Source organism: Schistocerca serialis, chromosome 2 (genome assembly GCF_023864345.2).
Source record: "Schistocerca serialis cubense isolate TAMUIC-IGC-003099 chromosome 2, iqSchSeri2.2, whole genome shotgun sequence".
In the NCBI taxonomy this organism is placed as follows: Eukaryota; Metazoa; Arthropoda; class Insecta; order Orthoptera; family Acrididae; genus Schistocerca; species Schistocerca serialis.
Genome location: NC_064639.1, coordinates 475,797,714 through 475,823,958, shown reverse-complemented (window position 1 = coordinate 475,823,958; position 26,245 = coordinate 475,797,714). Strand labels below are relative to the sequence as shown.

Below are 26,245 nucleotides of genomic sequence, written 5' to 3'. Positions count from 1 at the left end.
CATAGATAATCAGATAATTTGTAGAGGAAGTGGCTCTGGAGGCATGGGCTTAGCTTCTCTTGTTGCAGCCCTTGAGGAAGAATGGGCTGCTATTCCTCTATTAAAGGCAAAGGGTGGACACATCCCATAGAATGTCCACTGTTGATCAGATAGCATATAGTCATTGTGTACATCATTATACAACTAAAACTGATTTTTGATTTGGGACATCAGTCTTATGACTGATTTGATGTAACCAGCCATGACTTCCTCTTCTGTGTCAAATTTTTCATCTCAGAGTTGCACATCCACCAAAATTCCTCATTATTTGCTGGATGTGTTCCAATCTCTACTCGTCCCTTACAAATTTTGCCCTCTATGTCAAACATGTTAGGACTGATGGCCTCAGAAGTTAAGTCCCATAGTGCTCAGAGCCATTTGAAGCATTTTTTTTTCAAACATGTTTCATCATCCTGTTCTTTCTTGTCAGTATCTTCTACACATAGCTCTCCTCACCAATTCTGAAGAAAATAACCTCATTTCTTATCTTGTTAATTCACCTATTTTGCAACAACCTTTCATACTATCACACCTCAAGCACTTCAGACTGGCTGGCCTTGGCAGCCAGAGTCAGTGGTCATGTGTGTGTGAGTTGCATTTGTGTGTGTTTTCTTTGTTTGTTGGAGAAGAAGGCCTTGTGGCCAAAAGCTTCCATGTTTAGTAGTCTTTTTGTTGTGCCTGTCTGTGACTCTGCATCTTTGCTATATGGTGAGTAGCAATCAGTCCTTTTCCAATATTGAAGCTGTATAAAAAAGGGGTTTCAAGAGCTATGTCGATTTTGGGTTGCTCAGGTAAAGTGTAGCCCAGGGTCAGTATACCACCAGATGAATATGAGAAACATTCCAAAACTGTCCTCCAATTTGTAAGTGCTATCAACTTTTAGCCACCTAACACTGCACAAAGGTAATCGTTGTCATACCAGTTTCTCACAATATTGTGCAGCATACCAATTGGAATGGGAGAGTTCATAGTTCTGTGACTGCATGTGGCAAGGCATTCACACAGACTTTGAAAAGGTCCATATTCTGAAAAATGCATTTTCTTAATTTTGAAATTTCATACCATTTTCCCTCTACTTTTGTGCAGAGAATGGTATTTTTTCCCTCGAGATTAAGTACAAATGTAAACACCTACAATATAACATGGCTGTTTTCTTTTGAGTATACTACAATAGCTGCTGTGTAAAACTGAATGCAAATCAACAAGGCATCATAGGTTTCTTTTTCCACAGATCAATGGTAAAGTACTGTTGTGTATAAAGGTGAGGGAGTGTCCTTTGGGAATTTAGGAAAGATCACTGGAATGTATACTGCTGCTACATTTATGTGTTGGGAATTTGTGATGGAATCCTTGTGCCATGGAGAGAGAGAGAGAGAGAGAGAGAGAGAGAGAGAGAGAGAGAGAGAGAGAGAGAGAGAGAGAGAGGGAGGGAGAGAGGGAGGGAGAGAGAGGTCCCTTCCTGTAGCTCAGTGAGGCCTGAATGAGGAAGACATTATTGCTGCATCATTGTGTAAAGGTTCATATCCATCACATTTGCAGATCAGCACCGAAACTGTAGCCACAGCAAGTAATGAAATAATTTTGCATAAACGGAGTGACAATGAGAAAACCAGATTCATGCAGATGGTCAATGCTAAATCTGCAGTTTAGTGGGGTTGCAGACATTGATTGCTAGAAATATAAGAGAATTCAGTAATGAATACAAAATCTGTAGCCAGATTCCAGGAGGAGGTATGTGGTCCCTCTTGTCCCCCTTACAGACACCTATGGCCTTAACCCTCTCCACCTTGCCAGATGGACTCCCCACCACTGGCCACAACATCTCCTCTAGAGGCACACGACTGACTCTCCCTTTGGACCCTTGGCCAATGACCTTGCAGTTCAGCAGCTATAAAGGAACAAACTAGACATGAGCCCAACACTTTGCCTGAAGGTAACAAGGGAAATTTGTTGAAATGTTGTGAAAATGCAATAAGATGATGTCACAACTGCAGATAACCTGAGAAGATTTCATCTCTCAGAGTAAGCTTACTTAATTCAAACAAGGCCATTCTGCAGATGAAGCTGATATGTGACTTAATATGTACCAACATACCAAACCAAAATTTCATTGCTGTCAAATGTACTTGCTGTGCCAGATTGAGAGCTTTATACCTTGACCTCATATTCCCTCAATTACCATATTAAATCTGAGTGAATTCTGTTACATTTTACTCACAAAGAAAAGTCACTAATAGTTAAGGATACTGAACATTGGTTGTCCATGTCATAGTACAGTGTTTCAAATATTCCTCTAGAGAGGGAGAAATAATTTTATTAATACAGTGTCCAACAGCTTGAAATTAAGGGTATTTGCAACAGTGTCAGTACTTTCAACTTGTTTGTGGATTCCATTTTGTTGTACATCTCTTACTAAGCACTAGGGCCTCTGACTTTGTTTTTTGTACAGAAAATCTATTCGTAGTGGTGAATATGAACCATCTTTTTCTGTAAATTGGAATGATGACAATGAAGCTTTGTGCCAGACTGGAACTCGAACCTCGATTTCCCACTTCAGATGAGCAGTTACCTTAACTGCTTCGGCCATTCAAGCACAAATTCCAGCCAGACCAAAACTTCCATATGTCATCATCCATGTGTCACAACTTGCATTCATACAATGAGGAATGAAGCAATGTTCCTTTGGACATGCACGTATGTACAAAAGATCATTTCTTTGTACTTCTTAATAACAAGGCGCTGCTGTTTCATATTTATTCACCAATTCCAGGCCCCTAACTGTCAACAAATACAGCCTTCCCAGACAGGAATATACATAACATACAAATGCAGGTCATGACATGTCAATGGCAACATATCTGGTCTGGGCAGGATTCATGCTTGGATGGCCAAGCATGTATGTATGTATGTATGTATGTAAAGCAGTTAAGGTGACCGCTCTTGTAAAGCAGGCAATCTGGGTTTGAGTCCTGGTCTGACACAAAGTTTCACTGCCCTCATTCCAACTTACAGCTGTATATCGTGTCTATTGATGGCTATAGTCACTGCAGGGTCTTTGAACATGCGTACTTGTCCAAAGGAACATTGCGTTGTACTTCTTAATAACACGGGCACTAATGTTTTGCATTACTTTTTTGTGTACAAAGGTGTCCTTCATTACCTGTACTAATTTTGCAATAATACAATATTAGCTTACATCTGTATAGATGTCCCTGTGCGTTCATTCAGCCATTTAATCATTCACAGATCATGCTCTGTAAATCATGTGAAATTAGTCAAGTTATGCAGAGTGTTCAGGCTCCTTCTGTAAAGTATACTAACCACAAATTATGACTAGGGATAATTTACTCACACTAATTATTATGAGAAATAGAAATGCCTTTACTTTTAAAAATGCCACTGCTCTGGCTCTTAAACTAATCAGATGCTGTTTTAGGTGATATTTAAAATAAGCAATTTATGTTACTTACAACAGAATATTATTCGCTGTCTACATACTGGCAAGGTCAAGATCTGTTTAATGCAACCATTACAGCTCATCAGAATTTACAGGCCTGAATCCCAATGTTCTGATAAATAGTAAAATGAGTGGCTAATAAAGTATTCTTCTACTTTGTTATTGAATTTTTGGAGATTTTTCAGTCTCTTGCCTGATCTCTATCACCAACTTCCTATTAACTTTTGCACCAGAACATAAAACTCACATTCCAAACTCTAGATTGGGATGCTTAGAACTAGTATTAACTAGTATTGTGGGTGTGAAATACATAGTTCATCTAAGGGGAGTTAGAACGGAATTTTTTTTTTCACATTTTCAGATTTTTATTTTGTTACAAAATTTGCAATTTTCTGAATGAAATGACATATATATTACTTATAAACTCATATAGGAAGTATTTTATTTTATTTTTTTAAATATAATCTACACCAGTTGAAAATGTTTAAATTTTTACGTGCATTACTTCAAGATCTAATAAAATTGGTATTTTTTTTTATATAGAAGGCTGTGGATTGTTGTGTTATAAAGGTCATGTCCAGAAGAGGATGGTCACTAGGTTGAAGAAGTTGAAATAAAGTTTGAGAGACAAGAAACTTTCTGATGGTAAAATCATAAGAGGCAGGCTGACAGACAAAATGATAGACGAACTACAGCAGTGTTATGGGATGGCCATTAGAAATAATACTGGGAATTTATTGAAAATGAAGCAGGCAGTATGGGCTACCTTCTTCCACAGACTGTCAAATGATGAAAAACCAGTATATCAATTAATGGTGCAATTACTGCAATACCCAGTACTCAAACAGGAAGCCATAAACATTCCATCCCAGCAGCAGTCATGGATATCATAAAACCTATTTACAGAGACCTGGCAAATCCTGAATTACTGAAGAAGTGTCTGCATGGTCAAACTCAAAATCCCAATGAGTCGTTCAATAATCTTATATGGACTCGCTTACCAAAAAATGTTTTTGTTGGAATGAGGACACTAAAGTGAGGGGTCAGTGATGCTGTTATTGCTTTTAGTGATGGAAACACTGGTAGGGGGAAAGTGCTACAGCATATGGGAATTAATCCTGGAGAAACTGCATTAGAGAACTTCAACAGATGGACAAGATTTGCATTGATAAAGCAGATTATGCAGCACAGTTGGCCACTAAGGAGCCCAGAAAGAAGAAAAGAAGAAAAAACTTGGAAAAAGATCAAGATAATGATATACAGTATGGTGCAGGGTGTTTCTGAGTGACTAAAAATAAAAAATTAAGCATATGTTAATGAGTTACAGTGTTTTGAAACTTTAGAAGCCGTTCCTGAAAATTTACATTTTCTGTTGCATTTTCCCCCTAAATCTCAGAAACCACTTTGAGTAGAATATTCAAATTTTCAGGTAGTAATAACATACATATCCTGAGTCTGCGGAACTTAAAAAAGAACATAATGTTATGTATAATGAAATTATTTAGGATAATATACAAAAAAGTACACAACATTTCAACCATGTAATCAAATAATTGTATTTCCAAAAGGAGTGGCTGAAGCATAATGATTGTAGTTCAGTAGACCCAGAACATAAAGTTTAATGTCCTGTAAAAGTTTCATGTCAATGGCTACAGTGGTTCCTGAAATATAGGGAAGCCAAGTCACTAAATTTAACATTGTTGGGATAGGGTGTTCCAACTCCCCTTAAATTAACTCCTGTTATTAACCAGAATTACCATCAGGGAGAATGTTTGTTGAAAGACATGTGCAAGAACTCTTAACTCTCTGAAGAGACTTTTGCAAGATGTTTGGTTATTTGCTTTACAGAATATTCTTGGCACATACTTCTATATGGTAAATGCCTAATTGATCTTAAATGCATTGTCCCAGAAGATTATGCAAATCATCCCATCAGCAGGTGAACATAGTGAGACACATTTCTAACAAAGGGAACTCCCCATCACTCCCCCCCCTCCCCCCCCCCCCCGCCCCCTCCCCTGATTTAGTGGTAAAATGGCCCAGTGGATAGCCCACCAAAAACTGAACACAGATCAAGCAAGAAAACAGGAAGAGGGTCTACTGAACCACGAAAAAGAAGAAGAAGAAGAAGAAAAAGATGAGGAGAGACAGTAAACTGTCAAAGCTCAAGATGTGCAACATCGTGCGAGTTGCAAGAATCATGGTGTTGTGGTTGTGTGATCATGGTGATGGACTACACAGCAGGAGATCTGTGTTCAAATCTCCCTCGTGCCCCCTTTCTCCCCCCTCCCCATCATAAAATTATCTTCCACACTCCACCTCACAAAATTATGAACTTTCAGTTTGGTCATTGATGTATCTTTTCTCCTCCTGTAGTCTTGGCAATTGGCGTATTATACAACATCATGATCACATAACCACGATGCCATTGCAATTTAAACTCGATGAATGTTGCACATTGTGAACTTGAACTGTTCACTGTTTCGATTTTGGTTCTTTTTGCAGGGTTCAGTACACTTTCTTCCTGTTTTCATGCATGATCTGTGATCAGTTTTTGAAGGATAATGCACTGGACCATTTTACTGCTAAATCTGAGAGGGGTGAGATAGGGAGTTTCCCTTATAAGAACAAAGTAGCCACAACTGAGGTTATTGGCTAACTTATTCAGGTGCTGGTGCCACATCAAATCATTGTCTATGTGTGTGCCTAGGAATTAGACACACGGAGTCTCATCCAGAATGTATTGATTGATCTCTATTTATGGCACCTGCAAGTCAGTTTTAATGATTTAGTTTCTGATATGTACATGTGTATGATAAGGATAATTTAACTACTGATATTTCATTTTTCTTTTAAGTTTCAGATTTTGTAAGACTCCCTTTGTCTTTATGGATTATACTGTATGAGTGCCCTTTGATACATGTGCTGCTTCTAAGCTGAAAACAATTTCTTTGTCAGTATTAATTCCAAGTGTATTCAAACATATTGCCCTAAAGAAAGCATTGGTAATTTCTGGGACTGAATAAATGCTCTTGCCTGAAGCAATGAGACTGAGACTATGCTATGTGTGGTCTGAGTAATTGTATATGGAGTCCGAGAAGTTCCTGTACCCCTCTTCCCTTTATACAATTGGGGAAACAGTTGTTTCATTGTTATCCCTGCTTTAAAGCCTATTCAAAGCATTATAGTCAGTACTGTATTATTTTCAATATTGCATTGTTTCAGTTGTGAAATTATAACTAAGGTGAGCAGACATAGTCCAATGGTGTGTGTGTGTGTGTGTGTGTGTGTGTGTGTGTGTGTATGTATGTGTGTGTGTGTGTGTTTCTTGAGAGGGGGGGGGGGGAAGAGGAGGAGGGGTGCACTAATTTCATCAGATAATGGAGAAAATGATGAAAACAATAAGTGGATTTAGAGATTGTTATGGTAAAGTTCTGCTTCATAAAGCAACTCTGCTTGATTGGGAGAAACTTGCATTTACTTCAGACAGGGTCAGAGGCAGTCATATGGCATTTTTTCACTTTGACAGTTACACTAATATATGTTAATGTGTTATGTATACTGGCACAGTGGTAAAATCAACACTAGGGTTGCGTGTTTTCCATTTTACATATGGACTTTACATGTGGGGTATTTCAGTCTGTAGTTATTATTGTTGTGTGTAACTCTCATTGTGGTTGCTATCATGTACTGCTCCCTCCTGCACCACCACCTACACAGAAAAATTATTACCTTCAAGAAATTTACAGTGGCTATGGACCTGCACATAGATAATGTGGAAACTCATGAAGTATGTGTAACAATGTTTCTACTTAAAAAACAAAAACTTAAAAAAGAAAAACAACTCCTAGATCTTACAGTCCATGACATGTAACTAAACTGACTGCAGGGGTATTAAAATGTGAAGAAGACTCCATGGGGAAAACTGGAATATTGCAAAGTAACTGTACACTTTTTTAGATCCTTAAAAGAAATTGTGGCAGTGCCACATACGACAAAGATAACATGTGATGGCAGAAGTTGGATGCTGCTATCACAATTTACATTTTCAACAATCATGCTTCATCCTGGGGTAGTGCTTCACCAGACAGTGCATTCCAGCACCACAGAATACATCGCTCCCACAGTCACAGCCATCCACAGGATAAAGAGGAGTGTCCCCAGGACACCATGCGCCAGAAGCGAGAACGCTACCGCAAGACCACGAGCTGCTTTTTAATAATCACCTGTTAGGACATCAACAATTTGCCTTATTTGCTTATCTATTTGTATAACGTCTGCTACATCTCAGATCTTGGCTTATTGGTTAATTCATTTGAACTTGTGCATTATGCTAGTGATTGTTTCACACCAGTCTTCACAGCCAGTTTCTCTTTGTTATTTACCAAAGAGTGCTTCTCATAGTCACAATATCCCTGTCCAAGCATGGTTTGTGTAAGTAGCTCCACACCGTACTCATTCCTGAGCACTGCTATTGTTTAAATAAAGCTATACCATGACAATACAATATTAAAGTTGGAATACCAAATGATGATGTTTCTTTGAAATATAAACACATGAAGACAGATATAATTTCAAATTTTAGGCATCAGTTCTGGGGTGTCAAGCAAAACAATAGGTCCTGTTCTACAAGGGACTATTTAGGGCTAAATGAGATTCCAAAAACAACTTATGATAAATTAGTGGTAAACATATTGTATGTGCTGTATGTACCTGAGCTGCAGACTTTGTGATTTTGTCAGCATTGAAGTCTCTCTTAGCTTGAACCACCATGGCAGCTTGTAGCTCATACAGCAGTATACCCCTCAAGCGTGACATCCCTGGTTCCAGAACATCAGCAACTTCAAGCAATTCATTGCATAATTCCACTTTTCTGTTCACTTGTTCATCTGTTAAATCTGAAAATTGCAGAAACATCTATATTATAAAAGCAATATATACATTGTTCAGAAGCTCATGACAAACCAGCTGACTTTTTATACAGGATGTTTCACAACTGCTGTTACAGGCTACCAGGAATAAAGTTTTGATAGAGAACCCAACTCCAGAAATGTGTCATTTGGGTATAAAATACACTCGAAGATCAGATCACTTTCATATCTCCTATTTCACAACAGGATACATAATGGTAAGGCTATAAAACACGTGTATCAAGACTGTTTCCTGATTGCCTCAGTCTTTCACATTCCATTTTCATTTAACTACAACAACCTGTTACACTCGCATCTAGGGGAATTGACTGTGGAGCTCCTTGTTTGCACTGAGGATAGTGTTTGCACATTGGGGTTTGTGAACTGTGTGTGTGAAAGCATGCATCACAGATACACATTTTGCAACAGATAGCTTGGTCACCACATGGACCAACTTACGCAGAGCACACAGGTCAGAGCTGATTGTCTCCTCTGTGCACATACTGCAAAGTAGGAGATATGAAAGTGATTCAATTTCAGAACTTATTTTCCATACATTTCAGGCCTTCAAAACTTTATCTACTAAGACCTCTCTACAGTGGTGGCTTGTGACTATACATACTGTGTGTTCACAAATTTTTAGATTCAGATAAATAAGAAAGCACAAAATTAATAGTGTCTGCTGAATAACAGTTATGCTTATCAACATATTTATACACCTACAGCCACTGCCAATAATAATAATAATATTAGTAATAGTAGTAGTAGTAGTAGTAGTAGTAGTGAAAGGATTGTTTTTGTGGAATTTTGTTGTTTTGTGCATAATTAAGTACAGTTTGAGTTAAGATCAAAATAAGATAAAGCTTTTGCTACTCTCTGTTTCACATTTTTGTGTTAGTTGGAGGTTTTGTGCTTTTTTCATTTTTACACACAAATGTACAAGATCTGCAACACATGTATTAGTTAACAAATTAATTTCTGTGCTAAAAATTACACATTCTTATGTTGCACCCACACAACAACTTAATCTTATTATACATTACTTTGTTAAATGCTCGCTTGTAGTCATGCTTATTTGATTTTGTCATTTTCTTAGTCAACAGATCTGGTCTGGGTGGCCCTAGTTCCTTTGCGGCTAATGTTTCCTGGTAATTTTCTTTTCCGTTAGCATTTAAAACAGAGTTCATGTTGACACCACACACAGAAGCCAATTCCAGCAAAGTAAACAACCAACTCCAAACACAAACTGCCGTTTGTGGAAATTATTACATTCAAGTAGTACTGTCTACCTACACGGCCACTTGACTAGAACACAAATGAGCAGCTGAGAACCATATGGACCAAAAGCAGAGCGTCTTAGATCTCATATTTAAGTGAATATCAAAGAACTCAGTAAGATTTCTTTTCGTGAATGTTTATATACATACAGGTTAACCTGACCCACCATAAGATCAACAGACGTCAGAAGCATGAGTAATGGCTACAGCCTCACAATCGATGATGACGTGCTTTATAGTTCACTGCACCTCAAATGGATTACTGTATGATAAAATCCAAAATTTAATGCAATATCTAGAGCCCAGCAAAACAGTTTTTCTATCAGTACCGTAAACTAGGTCTACTTTGGGACTGGTGAGGTAAAATTAGGACAGTGACAATTTTGTTTTAAATTTCCTGCTGCTGCAACTTGTGAGATACATTGTTGCTTCTGAGGCCTCTACAGTCTTTGTTCATTGCTGTCATCTACTGGCTGTCTCCAAAAATTTCCATATACAACCTTGCTTTGTGTCATTTTTGACTTCTTGCAAGTTTGCTGCAAACTTTCACATACGCAATTGGAACGACAGTTGGACCACGATAGACAGGTAAATATAACAAATCGTACATGCTTTAGCTACAATTTCTGTGAATATAGAATAAAAAATTCTATAATTAGTATCTAGTTTGGCTGCTTTTGTCACTAATGAGATTTTCACGGGGCAACTTTGGAACTGTCCCAAAGTTAGCCCACAGATACGTTTTAACTGATTTTGATTATCTATTTTGTTTTAGGAGCCATCAAAGTATGGTTCAGAAATATAAACGGGCCCTTGGGTCAAGGGTATACAGAAATTATACCGAGGAAGTCTCCAGGAGGTTGTTTAATGCAATTAAAGCGAAAATCCTGATGTACCCGAAGGCGTCTCAAAAGTACGGCATTCCAAAAAAAACACTTCTACTAAAAAAATAAAGGAATTGGGGAACAGTTGGCAGGCATTGTGTATTTACAAAGTCAGAAGAGGAGCAGTTTGTTTCCCATCTGATAGCTTTATCAAGTTTTGGATTCCCCATGTGGACTTTCGACCTCCGTTACAGTAAAGGCTTACCTTAACAGATGCGGCAGGAAGGAAGCCAGGTTTAAAAACAACTTTCCTGGAATAGACCAGGCAAGGCAATTTATGCAAAGGCACAAAGCTATTTTGAAGCACAGGGCTGCAAAAAACATTTCGGATGCAAGAGCAGCAAACGACGAAGAAATTGTGAATTCATTCTTTGACAATTTGGAGAAAGAGACGGAAAGTGTTTCCCCCTGGGAATAAGTGTAACTGTGATGAAACTAATTTGGTTGGTGATCTAGGGTGTTCAAAAATAATTACTAAAAGGGGAACAAAGTACCCAGAAAAAAAAATGGAACTCATCAAAAGCGTGTACCTCCTTAATGGTATGTGGTAATGTAGTGAGAACACTTTCCCTCTTTACATAAATTACAAGGCCAACAAATTGTGGGATACATGGACGGAAAATGGGCCATGTATAACAGATCCAAGAGTGGGTGTTTTGACAGTGAGTGCTTTGAGGATTGGTTTACTCAGTTACTCCCACCTATTTTGAAATGACAAGATGATGTTAAGCTTATTATAGATGACGGCCTGAGCTACAGCTGTGTAAAGAGTACCGACAACATAAAATTCGTTGCATTGCCACCGAATGCAACCCATCTTCTGCAACCACTTGATGTTGCGTGCTTTTGACCTTTGAAAGCAAAGTGGCGGAAGATCCTTGGGATGGAAGTGGGCAGCAGGTGCAGCTCTGTCCCCGAGAACCAATTCCCCACCTTGCTTAACAAGCTGTGGAAATGCGTGACCTCAAGAGGGGATAACTTGAAAGCAGGCTTCCAGAAAGCTGGCATCTACCGCTTGAATCCCCAAATAGTGCTGTAAAGGCTTCCATCATTCACAATGGTCCGGGAAACAAAACTCACTTCAGTCATCAGTGACACCTTTATGGATCACCTCGTGCAGAAGAGAAATGAAGCAACTCAGAAGCGTCAAATGGTGAAGCATAGAAGGGTAAATTTCCTGCAGCAAAGAGCATTTCTGCAGAAGACGTTCTTGCTGCCAGGATGAACGACCCAACCACTTCATGAGTAAAAACTAAAACTGCACAGAGTGCTCCTCACCTGACAAAGACAATAATAAACGAAGAGGATACAGACAGTGACACTGATGAGAGCTCGTCTTCTGTACCTTATACAGAATTGTATGACTGTGTAAGATGTTCTGGATGAGGAAGATGGATCTGAAGACACTGAAGAGTCTGCACCAATCTGCTTCGTTATGCCCCACGGGAACCAAACAGAGATGTGTGTGAGGGGATGTATATAATTGCTACATACAGAAGAAGACTGTATCCAGGACGAGTTACAAAAGGAACAATGATGGGTTATATGGTGTCCGCCATGGGAAAATGTGGAAACTAGTGGAAAAGCCCAAGAAAGATGCTCTGCAATATGCTGCGGAGGACGTTATCCGAATCATCAGCCCGCCGGAGCAAGTTGGTCGTCGGGGTATTTTTTATGTAAAGGAGTAAGGACTGTATGAAATGGACTGAATTTTATCAGATGTCTGATTTTAGTTTTTGATTTGCAATTTTTTTTCATGATTTTGTATCTGTTCACAGTTTCTTAAACGTGTTAATGAGTTAAATCTATTATATATATTTTTAAAAATTTCTGTGTTCCTAATTACTTTTATGTCATTGTAGTGGAGCCAATACTGGTCAAAATAAAGAGTAGGCAAACTGACATTAGGATAGTTATTTTTATGTATTGACTGCAGCCTGAAAAATGACTAGTCCCAATGTAACCCCAACCGATGGGATAAAATTGGGACCAAATCATGTGGGGCTCAATTGGCAAGGAACAGTTACACAACAAAATTCCTTTCTCATTCTAAAAGAGGAAGGTTAAATCTATCAAACTACCGATAACTTACATTTAGTCATTTAATGCACTATACGTTTTCAGTAAACAATCCGTCACAAAGTAGCCCATGTTTGTGGTATAACTAGGACAAATACTGATGTCTGATCTAATTTTATTACACAGTGAGGAATGTGCTACCGTCTAACGCATTGGTTTTCAAACTGGATTGGGAGGTCGAAGGAGGGGGGCGCCCGCCCCCCACCCCTACAAGGTAGGTGTGGGGAGGTATTACAGGGGGCGCGGCCCGAGCGAGCGGTGCCAACGCACTATGTTATTAAAAAAGTAGCTATTTAATTAAACAAGTAGCTATTTAATCAAGACAAATGTGTTAGTAGTTACGACGAAATGTCTACTGGGTAGCCAGTATTTGCTATGTATTCCGAGATTCATTTTCGTCTTCGATCACCAGCCCGGTAGTAAACGCAGTAACTGACATCAGCCAATCCGATCGGTGGAGTACGTAGCGAACGAGTTCAGCTGAAGTGCGAAAACTTGGCCGATCGTTGAACATCAGCTCGATTCCTAACACTTTGTGCCAACTGTCTTCTGTATAGGATTTCTCGAGTTGTTCAGTCAGTATTGATCAAGCAAGTAGTTTAGTCGTGTGTGCTTCTGATGTGAAAGTGAACTGTAGACATGTAATGTTATTTGTTTCTTTATTTCGTCATGCGTTTGTCGGAGAAATGCAAATACAGTGATGCTTACATTAAATACCGTTTTGTTGCTGTACAAGACAATGGCGTTGACCAGCCGCAATGTGTTTTTATTAAGAAGCAGTGGTTTTTATTAAGAAGCAGTGGCGGCCGGTTGGCTTCAGATTAATGGGGCGCAACGTCTGACCAAACAATCGCATGCTACATTTTCTCTCTTCAAAACGTTTCTTGAACGGGGAATATTTAGCATTTAGTGTATTAGCAAGTGACGTGATTTAAAGCTTCATCCAACAAAACTTTTTACTCTGAAACTAAAATATAAAAATTTACTCACAAATATATAGTTTTAAGTATTTTCTGCAGGCAAGACAGTAATTTATGGAATAACAAACATTACAACGACGTTTTTACCTAAATTAATAGTTTTTGTAGACGAAGTCAATTCCGCTTTCCTTCGCTTGAGTAAAATGGCCAATTCCAAGTTCATTGAAATTATGGAAACCCAAAAGTGTTTTTTCTATAGATCAAGTAGCTAACGCACTCAGTCTCTCTTCTTTCATTGTATTTCTTGTGAAAGTCTTTGATTCTTTTCAGTGTGGAGAAAACATCTCTCGCTTTCCGCTGTTGTCATTGGTATTGTACAAATAATTCGTAATACTTTCACTGATTTCGGTAAAACAGCTCCTAAATTATTCCCGCAGATACAGTTCAGAAGTGTTAAAGCTGCGTTTGCGGTTTGGAAATCACTTATACTCTATATGACTGTCAATTCCTGTCCCAGTTCATTTTCGTTCAGGCCAAATAATGTAACTGTTGCCTGAAATTCTTTGTCAGGGAATAACAGCTTGTTTTGGAAACAAACTGTGCTGGAGTAACATAGTTGCTGACAAGTGATTGTTAAATGCGCTCGTCAATATTAGCCTTAATCTTCCTTTGCAACAGTTCTGTGTGAGTCTACAAAGCGGAAACGTTTTGGGCTGGCGATATCTTCTTTTGCATTTACCCCAATGATGATCAAGATCAAGAGAATTTCTCGTCAGTTGTTTCGGTGACTTGAAATCAGAAATATCTCTATGTTGCAGCTGATTAAACAAAATGTCGCAGTGAGGCAGGATCTTACTGAAAAACTCAAGCAAAAAGAGAAACTCTTGGTTCTTGTTGAGAAGTTTCCAAAGTCCAGCTGCTTTCCTGGTTGTCGAGTAGTCGTTGCTGTCATCGTCCTCATTGATCCCAAGACACTCAGCTGTTTCTTTCTTGTAATTAAATACGGTGTTTACACATCGCGTTTTAAACTTCCATCTTGTGTCAGCATTGCTTTTACTCTAGCCGCCACTCACAACTGAAGCTCCATCATACCGCTGAGCTATTAGTTTTTCTGGAGAGTCGGCTATCTTTAACCTTTTAAGTTCGTTGAACACTTCACTACTTATTCCCGCATCTGTATGAACTTTGGTGTCACATTTATGAACCATTTATATAATTCCCTTTTACATTCATATTGAACAATAAATACGAGCTGAGACAAGGTTGCACAATCTGTCGTTTCATCAACTTCATTTGCGCCTTAATCCATTTACGATATTTCTTTACAAATCACCTCACGGCAAACAGCATAAATACAGTCCTGCGGCTCTTCCTGATTTGTTTTGGAAAGCCCCAACAATACGCAATAACTGTTTTTCTTCAATATGTTCCTGCAATGTGGGATTCAGTTCTGCCTTCAGGTTGACCAAACCCCGCAAAATGCAAGGATTCTCTGAAGTATCCGTTTCGTCATGTCCTCTTAGTGCAAGTTCAAACTTCACGCAGAACCGATACAGTCGATCGACTTGCTAAGGATGTAACGAGTCTTAGAAACATCTTCGTTAAACTTCCTGGCAGATTAAAACTGTGTGCCCGACCGAGACTCGAACTGGGGACCTTTGCCTCTCGCGGGCAAGTGCTCTTCCATCTGAGTTACCGAAGCACGACTCACGCCCGGTACTCACAGCTTTACTTCTGCCAGTACCTCGTCTCCTACCTTCCAAACTTTACAGAAGCTCTCCTGCGAACCTTGCAGAACTAGCACTCCTGAAAGAAAGGATATTGCGGAGACATGGCTTAACCACAGCCTGGAGGATGTTTCCAGAATGAGATTTCCACTCTGCAGCGGAGTGTGCGCTGATATGGAACTTCCTGGCAGATTAAAACTGTGTGCCGCACCGAGACTCGAACTCGGGACCTTTGCCGGAGCACTTGCCCGCGAAAGGCAAAGGTCCCGAGTTCGAGTCTCGGTCGGGCACACAGTTTTAATCTGCCAGGAAGAATAATAAAAGCTTACCTAACTGACAGAACCTGCATCATACATGTAGGAAAAGAAAAATCTGAAGCTTTCACCCCACAAGCAGGGGTACGCCAAGGACGAATACTATCGGCCTTACTCTACACATCATATACCGTCGACATCCCCACTGTTAGGACACTAACCGAAAGCGTAGGTCTGTATGCAGTCGATACAGCATACTGGTGCACAAAACTGAAAACAAACACTGTCCAACGGAAGACGTATGACTACCTCACACGACTAGAGCAATGGATGACCAAATGGAGAATTCGCCCTAACCCCAACAAAACACAAACAGTTCTTTTCAAACACAGACATCTGACAATAAAACGAAACAAGATGACAACAAGACGACAACGACATCCGACTAACACTATGGAACACGCCACTCTCACTAAATAACTCAGCCAGATACCTTGGAGTATATCTATACCGACACCTGAACTGGAAAACATACCTGAATCACCTTCTAAACAACACACGACTACGACAAAACTTAATAAGACTGGTGCAAGGACGCTTCCACGGCCGCAGCTATGAAACAGTCCTACATGAGTATAAAACGTTCATAAGACCAATACTGGAATATGCAGTCGTCCCACTCGGAGGAATACAGGCCCACGTAGCGGAAAACTCTACAAAACAGAAAGAAGACTAATACGCAGCATCACCAAGTTAACCCCCACAACCTCCAGCAATGAAGTATACACAGGCATAGAACCACTACAAACCAGAGTGACCAAACTTTGGGCGACATACTCCACACCAGGCCGGACATGGAGGAATTGGAGGAGAAAACAGGAAACCTAAGTATAAATACATTCGACCCTCACGCACAGTAGCCCAAAACACAGCCAAAACATTCCCTGACCTCATCCCAATCCTGCAACCCCTAATTGCAAACACAACAACACCAACTCATCTTGACGAAAGAATAACAGATTAACCACAAACACTCATGCACGCACACACAACAGACCACCACAAGAAACACAAACAATCTAAACAGCACCAAACACCGTACACCCCCTCTCAAGATAAATCAACAATCAAAAACGTACCGACCGAGCGAGGTGACGCAGTGGTTATTACACTGGACTCGCATTCGGGAGGACGACGGTTCAATCCCGCGTCCGGCCACCGTGATTTAGGTTTTCCGTGATTTCCAGGCTGTAGCGCCTAGAACCGCTCGGTCACTCCGGCCGGCGTTAGTTAGGTTTAAGTAGTTCTAAGTTCTAGAGGACTGATGATCTCAGAAGTTCAGTCCCATAGTGCTCAGAGCCATTTGAACCATTTTGTTGCCCCATCGTGCAGTATTGATCTTGTGGCAGTTCATGAATGCACTCCTGTTTAAGATACATTGAAGCTCCAAAGAAACTGGTATAGGAATGCGTATCCAGAGATATGTAAACAGGAAGAATGCGGCACTGCGGTCGGCAACGCCTATATAAGACAACAAGTGTCTGGCGCAGTTGTTAGATCGGTTATTGCTGCTAAAATGACAGGTTATCAAGGTTGAAGTGAGTTTGAACGCTGTCTTATAGTCGGTGCACGAGCAATGGGACACAGCATCTCCGAGGTAGCGATGAAGTGGGGATTTTTCCGTACGACCACATCACGCGTGTACCGTGAATATCAGGAATACGGTAAAACATCAAATCTGCGATATCGCTGCGGCCAGAAAAAGATCCAGCAAGAACGGGACCAACAACAACTGAAGAGTCTCGTTCAACGCGACAGAAGTGCAACCGCTTCGCAAATTGCTGCAAATGCTGGGTCATCAACAAATGTCAGCGCGCGAATCATTCAACGAAACATAATCTATATGGGATTTCGGAGCCGAAGACCCACTCGTGTACCTATGGTGATTGCACGGCACAAAGCTTTACGCCTCGCCTGGGCCCTTCATCACCGACATTGGACTGTTGATGATTGGAAACACGTTGCTTGGTCGGACGAGTTTCGTTTCAAATTGTATCGGCGAATGGACGTGTACGGGTATGGAGACAACCTCATGAAACTAAGGACCCTGCATGTTAGCAGGGGACTGTTCAGGGTGGTGGAGGCTCGGTAATGGTGTAAGACGTGTGCAGTTGGAGTGACAAGGGACGCCTGATAAGTCTAGATACGACTCTGACGGATGACACGTACGTAAGCAGCCTGTCTGTTCACCTTCATCCACTCATGTCAATTGTGCATTCTGACGGACTTGGGCAATTCCAGCAGGATAATGCGACACCCCACACTTCCAGAATGGTTACAGAGTGGCTCCAGAAACTCTCTTGTGGGCTTAAACACTTCCACTGGTCACCAAACTCCCCAGACATGAACATTGTTGAGCATGTCTGGAATGCGTAGAACGTGTTGTTCAGAAGGGGTCACCTCTCCGTACTGTTACGAATTTATGGACAGCCCTGCAGGATTCATTGTGTCAATTCCCTCCAGCACTACTTCAGAAATTAGCCGAGTCCATGCCACGTCGTGTTGCGGCGCTTCTGCGTGCTCGCGGGGGCCCTTACACGATATTAGACATGTGTACCAGTTTCTTTGGCTCTTCAGTGTATGACAGTGCATCGAAATTGGGGCTCCAATAATGACTTCACGAATCCGTGCAGTATTTACACTGTAGTAGTAACACCGTAGTGACGAGAGAGAAATTAATACATACGTATTTCTCCGTTCATAACCTCCCTCTCCACAATAAGTCTTTACTAATTTCCTTTTTCAACCCCCCCCCCCGCCTCCCCCCAAACACAATGAGATAATAGGTCGCATTTTCAGGTGCTTGCTGTAGTTATCACTGCATTATTACTATGAAGGTGGGTTGAAGTGGAGTGTCTCCAATTTTAGCGGTAGAGTAGCGCGACAAGCAAAAGTTTGGGAACCCATGATGTAGCGGGATTTATGCTAAGTAAACGAGAATAAAAGTCTGCTTCAGTGTGCCTTACACTTGTAGTTGAGTGGTGAGGGCTAGCTATTCATGGTGTGATTCGTGCACGTTGTTAATCGAATCTGTATGTACACTCCTGGAAATGGAAAAAAGAACACATTGACACCGGTGTGTCAGACCCACCATACTTGCTCCGGACACTGCGAGAGGGCTGTACAAGCAATGATCACACGCACGGCACAGCGGACACACCAGGAACCGCGGTGTTGGCCGTCGAATGGCGCTAGCTGCGCAGCATTTGTGCACCGCCGCCGTCAGTGTCAGCCAGTTTGCCGTGGCATACGGAGCTCCATCGCAGTCTTTAACACTGGTAGCATGCCGCGACAGCGTGGACGTGAACCGTATGTGCAGTTGACGGACTTTGAGCGAGGGCGTATAGTGGGCATGCCGGAGGCCGGGTGGACGTACCGCCGAATTGCTCAACACGTGGGGCGTGAGGTCTCCACAGTACATCGATGTTGTCGCCAGTGGTCGGCGGAAGGTGCACGTGCCCGTCGACCTGGGACCGGACCGCAGCGACGCACGGATGCACGCCAAGACCGTAGGATCCTACGCAGTGCCGTAGGGGACCGCACCGCCACTTCCCAGCAAATTAGGGACACTGTTGCTCCTGGGGTATCGGCGAGGACCATTCGCAACCGTCTCCATGAAGCTGGGCTACGGTCCCGCACACCGTTAGGCCGTCTTCCGCTCACGCCCCAACATCGTGCAGCCCGCCTCCAGTGGTGTCGCGACAGGCGTGAATGGAGGGACGAATGGAGACGTGTCGTCTTCAGCGATGAGAGTCGCTTCTGCCTTGGTGCCAATGATGGTCGTATGCGTGTTTGGCGCCGTGCAGGTGAGCGCCACAATCAGGACTGCATACGACCGAGGCACACAGGGCCAACACCCGGCATCATGGTGTGGGGAGCGATCTCCTACACTGGCCGTACACCACTGGCGATCGTCGAGGGGACACTGAATAGTGCACGGTACATCCAAACCGTCATCGAACCCATCGTTCTACCATTCGTAGACCGGCAAGGGAACTTGCTGTTCCAACAGGACAATGCACGTCCGCATGTATCCCGTGCCACCCAACGTGCTCTAGAAGGTGTAAGTCAACTACCCTGGCCAGCAAGATCTCCGGATCTGTCCCCCATTGAGCATGTTTGGGACTGGATGAAGCGTCGTCTCACGCGGTCTGCATGTCCAGCACGAACGCTGGTCCAACTGAGGCGCCAGGTGGAAATGGCATGGCAAGCCGTTCCACAGGACTACATCCAGCATCTCTACGATCGTCTCCATGGGAGAATAGCAGCCTGCATTGCTGCGAAAGGTGGATATACACTGTACTAGTGCCGACATTGTGCATGTTCTGTTGCCTGTGTCTATGTGCCTGTGGTTCTGTCAGTGTGATCATGTGATGTATCTGACCCCAGGAATGTGTCAATAAAGTTTTCCCTTCCTGGGACAATGAATTCACGGTATTCTTATTTCAATTTCCAGGAGTGTATTTGGCCCATAAGGCAACTACGTCATGCCGGTTGCGCACGTGCAAAAGCTCCTTAAAACGTGCACAACTGAAGGTGTACTCGCGACCCTGATGCCAAGATTCACAGAATCTAGAGGAATACCAACGTAGCATAGCGCGATCGATTTAGTGCTGTGTACCGGCCGTTGTGACCAAGCGGTTCTAGGCGCTTCAGTCTGGAACCTCGCGACCGCTACGGTCGCAGGTTCGAATCTTGCGTCTGGCATGGATGTGTGTGATGTCCTTAGGTTCGTTAGGTTCAAGTAGTTCTAAGTTCTAGGGGACTGATGACCTCAGATGTTAAGTCCCATAGTGCTCAGAGCCACTTGAACTTGAATTTAGTGCTATGTATTTCAGATTACCGAATCTACGTCACGTTGTTACCGCATCTATATTACGTTTAATAGCATCCAAAGAAAAATAACCAACAAATCCTCAAGGTGTCAGAAGTTGGGGTGTTCACGTACACTTGCGCTCTTACACAACAGCTGCCACTGCCTTTCTACGACCCCTAGAAATCTATAATAGGAGTTTTGCAGCATCCTGTGTTGGTATTTCCAACACTTGGCACTTGTAATTCATTAAATGTTTGTTGATTTTAAATCTTTGGTAGCCAACTTGCATGTTTTTACTGTACTGATAAGCATTATTCAATAGATGTAGTAAAATACTCGTTGTGTAAATTGGCTAATGCTGAGATAAAAAATTAAAAAATGGAACTTCTGAGTAAATTTCATCTTATTGTGGCATCTCGTAAATTAATTCGAATCTAATATGACAATACTTAGTAGAGTACTTTGATATTCACGCCAAACGAAAGGCTGAAGACAGATTTACTGTGGACATCCATCCCGCGGAACAGTGACAGCAGTATTGCTTGGGGGTGAAGGAAAAGAGCTGAATTTCCACTGGACAAACTCCCGTAACTGATAACTCGTGAATTTGCAATGAAGAATGTACCACATTAAGATTTGTGTCCAACCAACATCAAACTGCTTGTGCAGAAAGAAAATATGGAGGTTTCATAGAAATGTAAAAGACCTTGCAAACTTTTCCTGCAAAAATTTTCTAAGGAATTCTCAGCAAAGTATTTTGAAAAATGGAAGTTAAGGTCAGAAATAAATATTTAATTTTTATTGATAAAAGCAACTAGCAACTTACTGCAACAACTTATGTTCATGGGAGTTAATCAGTATTACAGCTGCATTATATGTATTGTTCTGATTAGCCGAGAGGTCTAAGGCGCTGCAGTCATGGACTGTGCGACTGGTCCCGGCGGAGGTTCGAGTCCTCCCTCGGGCATGGGTGTGTGTGTTTGTCCTTAGGTTAGTTAGGTTTTTTAGTAGTTCTAAGTTCTAGGGGACTGATGACCTAAGATATTAAGTCCCATAGTGCTCAGATCTATTTGAACCATTTTTTTGAACATTATAACATTACGGCGGACTATCTGCATCCGTTCATGCTTGATGTCTTCCCCAGCGTCAATGACATCTTCTGGCAGGATAATTGTCCATGTCTCAGGGTGGTTTGAGGAGCATGATAGCGAAATCACATTGATGTCTTGGTTACCAAATTCGCCTGACCTGAACCTGATGGAACACATCAAGAACGCTATTGTGTGTCAGATACTTGCCTACAGACCAATGCCCAGTAGTTTATGGGAATGTCTGTTGACGTCTAATGCCACGCAGAGTCGCTGTTGTACTGCGTTGCAAAGATGGATCAATACGCTGTTAAGCAGATGGTCATAATGTCGTCGCTCATCAGTGTCTGTATCAGTACATCATAAGAGAAAACCTGTACATCTTATTAAAATGTTGTGATGGTATAACAACAATCCATAAATATAAACAGCTGGCTGAAACCTTAAGTTGATAGCAGTGAAAGTTTTGGGGAACATTTAAGCGTATATGGAAAGGATAGGCAAATGGGATATTAAGGTGGTGTATTTGTCGCAATAGATAAGAAACTCAGATCTACTGAGATAGAAATTGAAGCTGCGTGTGAGATTTTTCGGACAAGACTCAGTGTCAGGGGATGGCATAAAATAATAATTGGGTCCTTCTTTCATCTCCTGAAGTTACAGAAAACTTTAGGGAAAACTTCAGTTCACATGTGCGGAAGCTCCTCAGTTATACTGTAATAACTTGTAGAGACTTTAATCATTCAACAATTAATCGGGAAAATTACTGTTTTGTTAGTTGTGGACCTGATAAGACACTCTGTGAAACATTACTAAATGCCTTCTCTGAAAACTACCTAGAGCTGGTAGTTAGGAACATCGCTCATGATGGGAATATACTGGATCTAACGGCAACAAACAGATCTGACCTCTCTGAGGATGACCGAGCGAGGTGGCGCAGTGGTTAGCACACTGGACTCGCATTCGGGAGGACGACGGTTCAATCCCGTCTCCAGCCATCCTGATTTAGGTTTTCCGTGATTTCCCTAAATCGATTCAAGCAAATGCCGGGATGGTTCCTTTGAAAGGGCACGGCCGATTTCCTTCCCCATCCTTCCCTAACCCGAGCTTGCGCTCCGTCTCTAATGACCTCGTTGTCGACGGGACGTTAAACACCACTAACCTAAGACCTCTCTGAGGATGTCCACATCTAAACTGCTATCAGTGACCATGTCGCGGTTGTGGCAACAATGATTAACAAAGTACGAAGGACACTAAAACAAGCAGAAAGTTCAGTAAACTTGATAAAAAGTCAGTAATGTCATATCCCAATGAAGAACTTGAAACTTTCAGCACAGGGAAACAGCATGTAGAGAAACTATGGCTCAAGCTTAAAAGAATAGTTGATCACTCACTGGATAGATATGTACCCAGTAGAACAGCCCATGATGAGAGAGAATCTGCATAGTACATAGTCACTGTAAAGAAACTTCTAAAGTTAGATAATACTGCATAATAGGTGTAAAACAAAGCGTAGGGCTATAGATAAAGAGATGCTGAATGGAAAGCGTTTGGGTGTCAAGAGAGCAATGTGTGATGCCTTCAGTGACTACCGTAGCAGAATATTGCAAAACGATCTTCCACAGAACCCAAACAAATTCTGGTCGTATGTAAAGGCAGTTAGTGACACCAAAGTTAGTGTCCAGTCTCTAGCGCATGAGACGGGAACTGAAACTGAGGGCATCAAAGCAAAGCAATAGCTGAACTGTTTAACTCGGTTTTCAAATGTTTCTGTACAAAGGAAAACCCAGGAAAATTGCACCAATTTAATACTCGTAACACTGAAAAGGTGTCTGATGTAATTGTTAGTGTCAGTGGTATTGAGAAACAGCTGAAATCGTTAAAATGAACGAAGCTGCAGAGCCCAATGGAATGCCTGCTAGATTCTATACAGGATTTGCGGCTGAGTTAGCTACTCTTATGACTATAATCTGTCGTAGATCCCTCGAACCAAACCCGTGTACAGTTCTTGGCGAAAACTACAGGTCACACCTGTTTACAAAAAAGGGTAATAGAAGTGAACCACAAAACTGCCGCCTAGTATCCTTGACATCTATTTGTTGTAGAATCTTGGCACGTATTCTGCGGACAAACATAATTAGGTATCTCGAACAGAGTAACCTCCGCCATGACAACCAGCATGGATTCAAAAAACGTCGATCATGTGAAATCCAACTCGCACTTTTCCCAGATGACGTACAGAAAGCTTTGGATCAAATCAGGCAGGTAGCTGTAGTATTTCTTGATCTTCGATAAGCATTTGACTCAGCGCCACATCTACGCTAATAGCCAGAGTACTCTAATGTGGGGTAGAATTGAAATTTGTGGCTAGACTGAGGACTTTTTGGAGGGACGACACAGCATGTTTTCTTTGATGGAGAGTCATCGCCAGATGTAGAAGTAACTTCGGGTATGCTCCAGGGAAGTCTGTTGGGACCCTTGCCTTTCATGTTGTAGGGAATATTGATAGTAACCTCAGACTTTCTGCAGATGATGTAGTTATCTGTAATGAAGTACTGTCTGAAAGAAGCTGCATAAATATTCAGTCAGATCTCGATAAGATTTCAAAGTGATACAAAGATTGGCAACTTCCTTTAAAGGTTCAGAAATATAAAAGTGTGCACTTCTCGAAACGAAAAAAAAAATAGTATCTTATAACATCAATGAGTCGCTGTTGGAATAGGCCAGCTGATACAAAATACCTGTGTGTAACACTTTGTAGGCATATGAAATGGAATAGTCACATGGGCTCAGTAGTGGGTAAAGCTGGTGGTAGACTTTGGTTTATACATGGGAGGTGCAATTAGTCTACAAAGGAGACTGCTTTCAAATCACTCGTGCTACCTAACCGAGAACATTGCTAAATGGCGTGGGACACATACCAGATCGGACTATAAGGGGATATTGGTTTGTTGAAGCCGTGGGAGAGTGTCACTGGGATATTGAAGAAACTGAACTGGAAGACTTTTGAAGACAGACGTAAACTATCCCGAGAAAGGCTGTTAACAAAGTTTCAAGAAACGGCTTTAAATGAAGGCCCTAGGAATACACTACATCCAGGCGCTTCAGTCCGGAACCGCGCGACTGCTACGGTCGCAGGTTTCGAATCCTGCCTCGGGAATGTATGTGTGTGATGTCCTTAGGTTAGTTAGGTTTAAGTAGTTCTAAGTTCTAGGGGAGTGATGACGTCAGATGTTAAGTCCCATAGTGCTCAGAGCCATTTGAACCCTTTGAGTACACTACAAGCCACACAATCGGTCAGACATGGATCGTGAGGATAAGATTAGAATAATTACTGCACGCACTGAGGCGATGACTCATACCTCCCGCGCTCTACACGTGAATGGAACGGGATGAAACCGTAATAACTGCTACAACGGAACGTACCGTCAGCCATACATTTCAACGTGGTTTGCGGAGTGTAATTGCAGACGTTGTCGTAGATACAAGGTTAAGTAATTTCTCAATAATTACTTAGAACAAATGTTTTCAATTGGTAACTGAATCCCTCCCTGCCAAACGCGGTTCATACTGAGGCGATATGGTGTGCGATACGACACATGATTCGACCTGTGGTACGATGCTGAACCAGCCTGCACTGGCGGGCGCGTGGAAATGTATCGTAACACCAAAATATACTTGATGTAGAGTAATGAAATTTCGAGAATACATTAGTCTAATATTTTTTAAGTGATTAACAGTCCAAGATTACAGTTAATGTACGCGCGGGTACATCAACCGCCAAAATGTTGAATGCAGTCATGAAAACGTGCATGCATCGTTTTGTACAAGTGCCAGATGGGATGGAGTTCCATGTCTGTTGCGCTTGGTCGGTCAATACAGGGACGGTTAATGCTGTTTGTGGATGATGCTGGAGTTGTCGTCCGGTGATGTCCCACATGTGCTCGATTGGAGACAGTTGTTGTGATCGAGCAGACCAAGGCAAAATGTCGACAACCTGTTGAACATGATGGCTTACAGCAACGGTATACGGGCGAGCATTAACCTGTAGGAAAACATCCCCTGGAATTTTGTTCATGAATGGCAGCACAATAGGTCGAATGGCCAGACTGAGGTACAAATTTGCAGTCAGGGTGCGCGGGATAACAATGAGAGTGCTCCCGCTGTCATACGAAAGCGCACCCCACATCATAGCTCCAGATGTAGGTCCATTATGCCTAGCACGCACATACAGGGTGTTTCAAAAATGACCGGTATATTTGAAACGGCAATAAAAACTAAACGAGCAGCGATAGAAATACACCGTTTGTTGCAATATGCTTGGGGCAACAGCACATTTTCAGGCGGACAAACATTCGAAATTACAGTAGTTACAATTTTCAACAACAGATGGTGCTGCAATTGATGTGAAAGATATAGAAGACAACGCAGTCTGTGGGTGCGCCATTCTGTACGTCGTCTTTCTGCTGTAAGCGTGTGCTATTCACAACGTGCAAGTGTGCTGTAGACAACATGGTTTATTCCTTAGAACAGAGGATTTTTCTAGTGTTGGAATTCCACCGCCTAGAACACAGTGTTGTTGCAACAAGACGAAGTTTTCAACGGAGGTTTAATGTAACCAAAGGACCGAAAAGCGATACAATAAAGGATCTGTTTGAAAAATTTCAACGGACTGGGAACGTGACGGATGAACGTGCTGGAAAGGTAGGGCGACCGCGTACGGCAACCACAGAG

General features: G+C 41.7%; 1 protein-coding gene across 1 annotated transcript in view; it reads right to left on the bottom strand.

Annotated features, from left to right (window-relative positions):
- The window catches only part of LOC126456097 (SET domain-containing protein SmydA-8), a 149,768-nt gene that overhangs the window by 2,857 nt on the left and 120,666 nt on the right, over positions 1–26,245 (bottom strand). Inside the window, exon 5 of the mRNA XM_050091852.1 lies at positions 8,210–8,394. Within this exon, the coding sequence (XP_049947809.1) occupies positions 8,210–8,394 (185 nt within the window). The remainder of the gene's footprint in view (positions 1–8,209; positions 8,395–26,245) is intronic.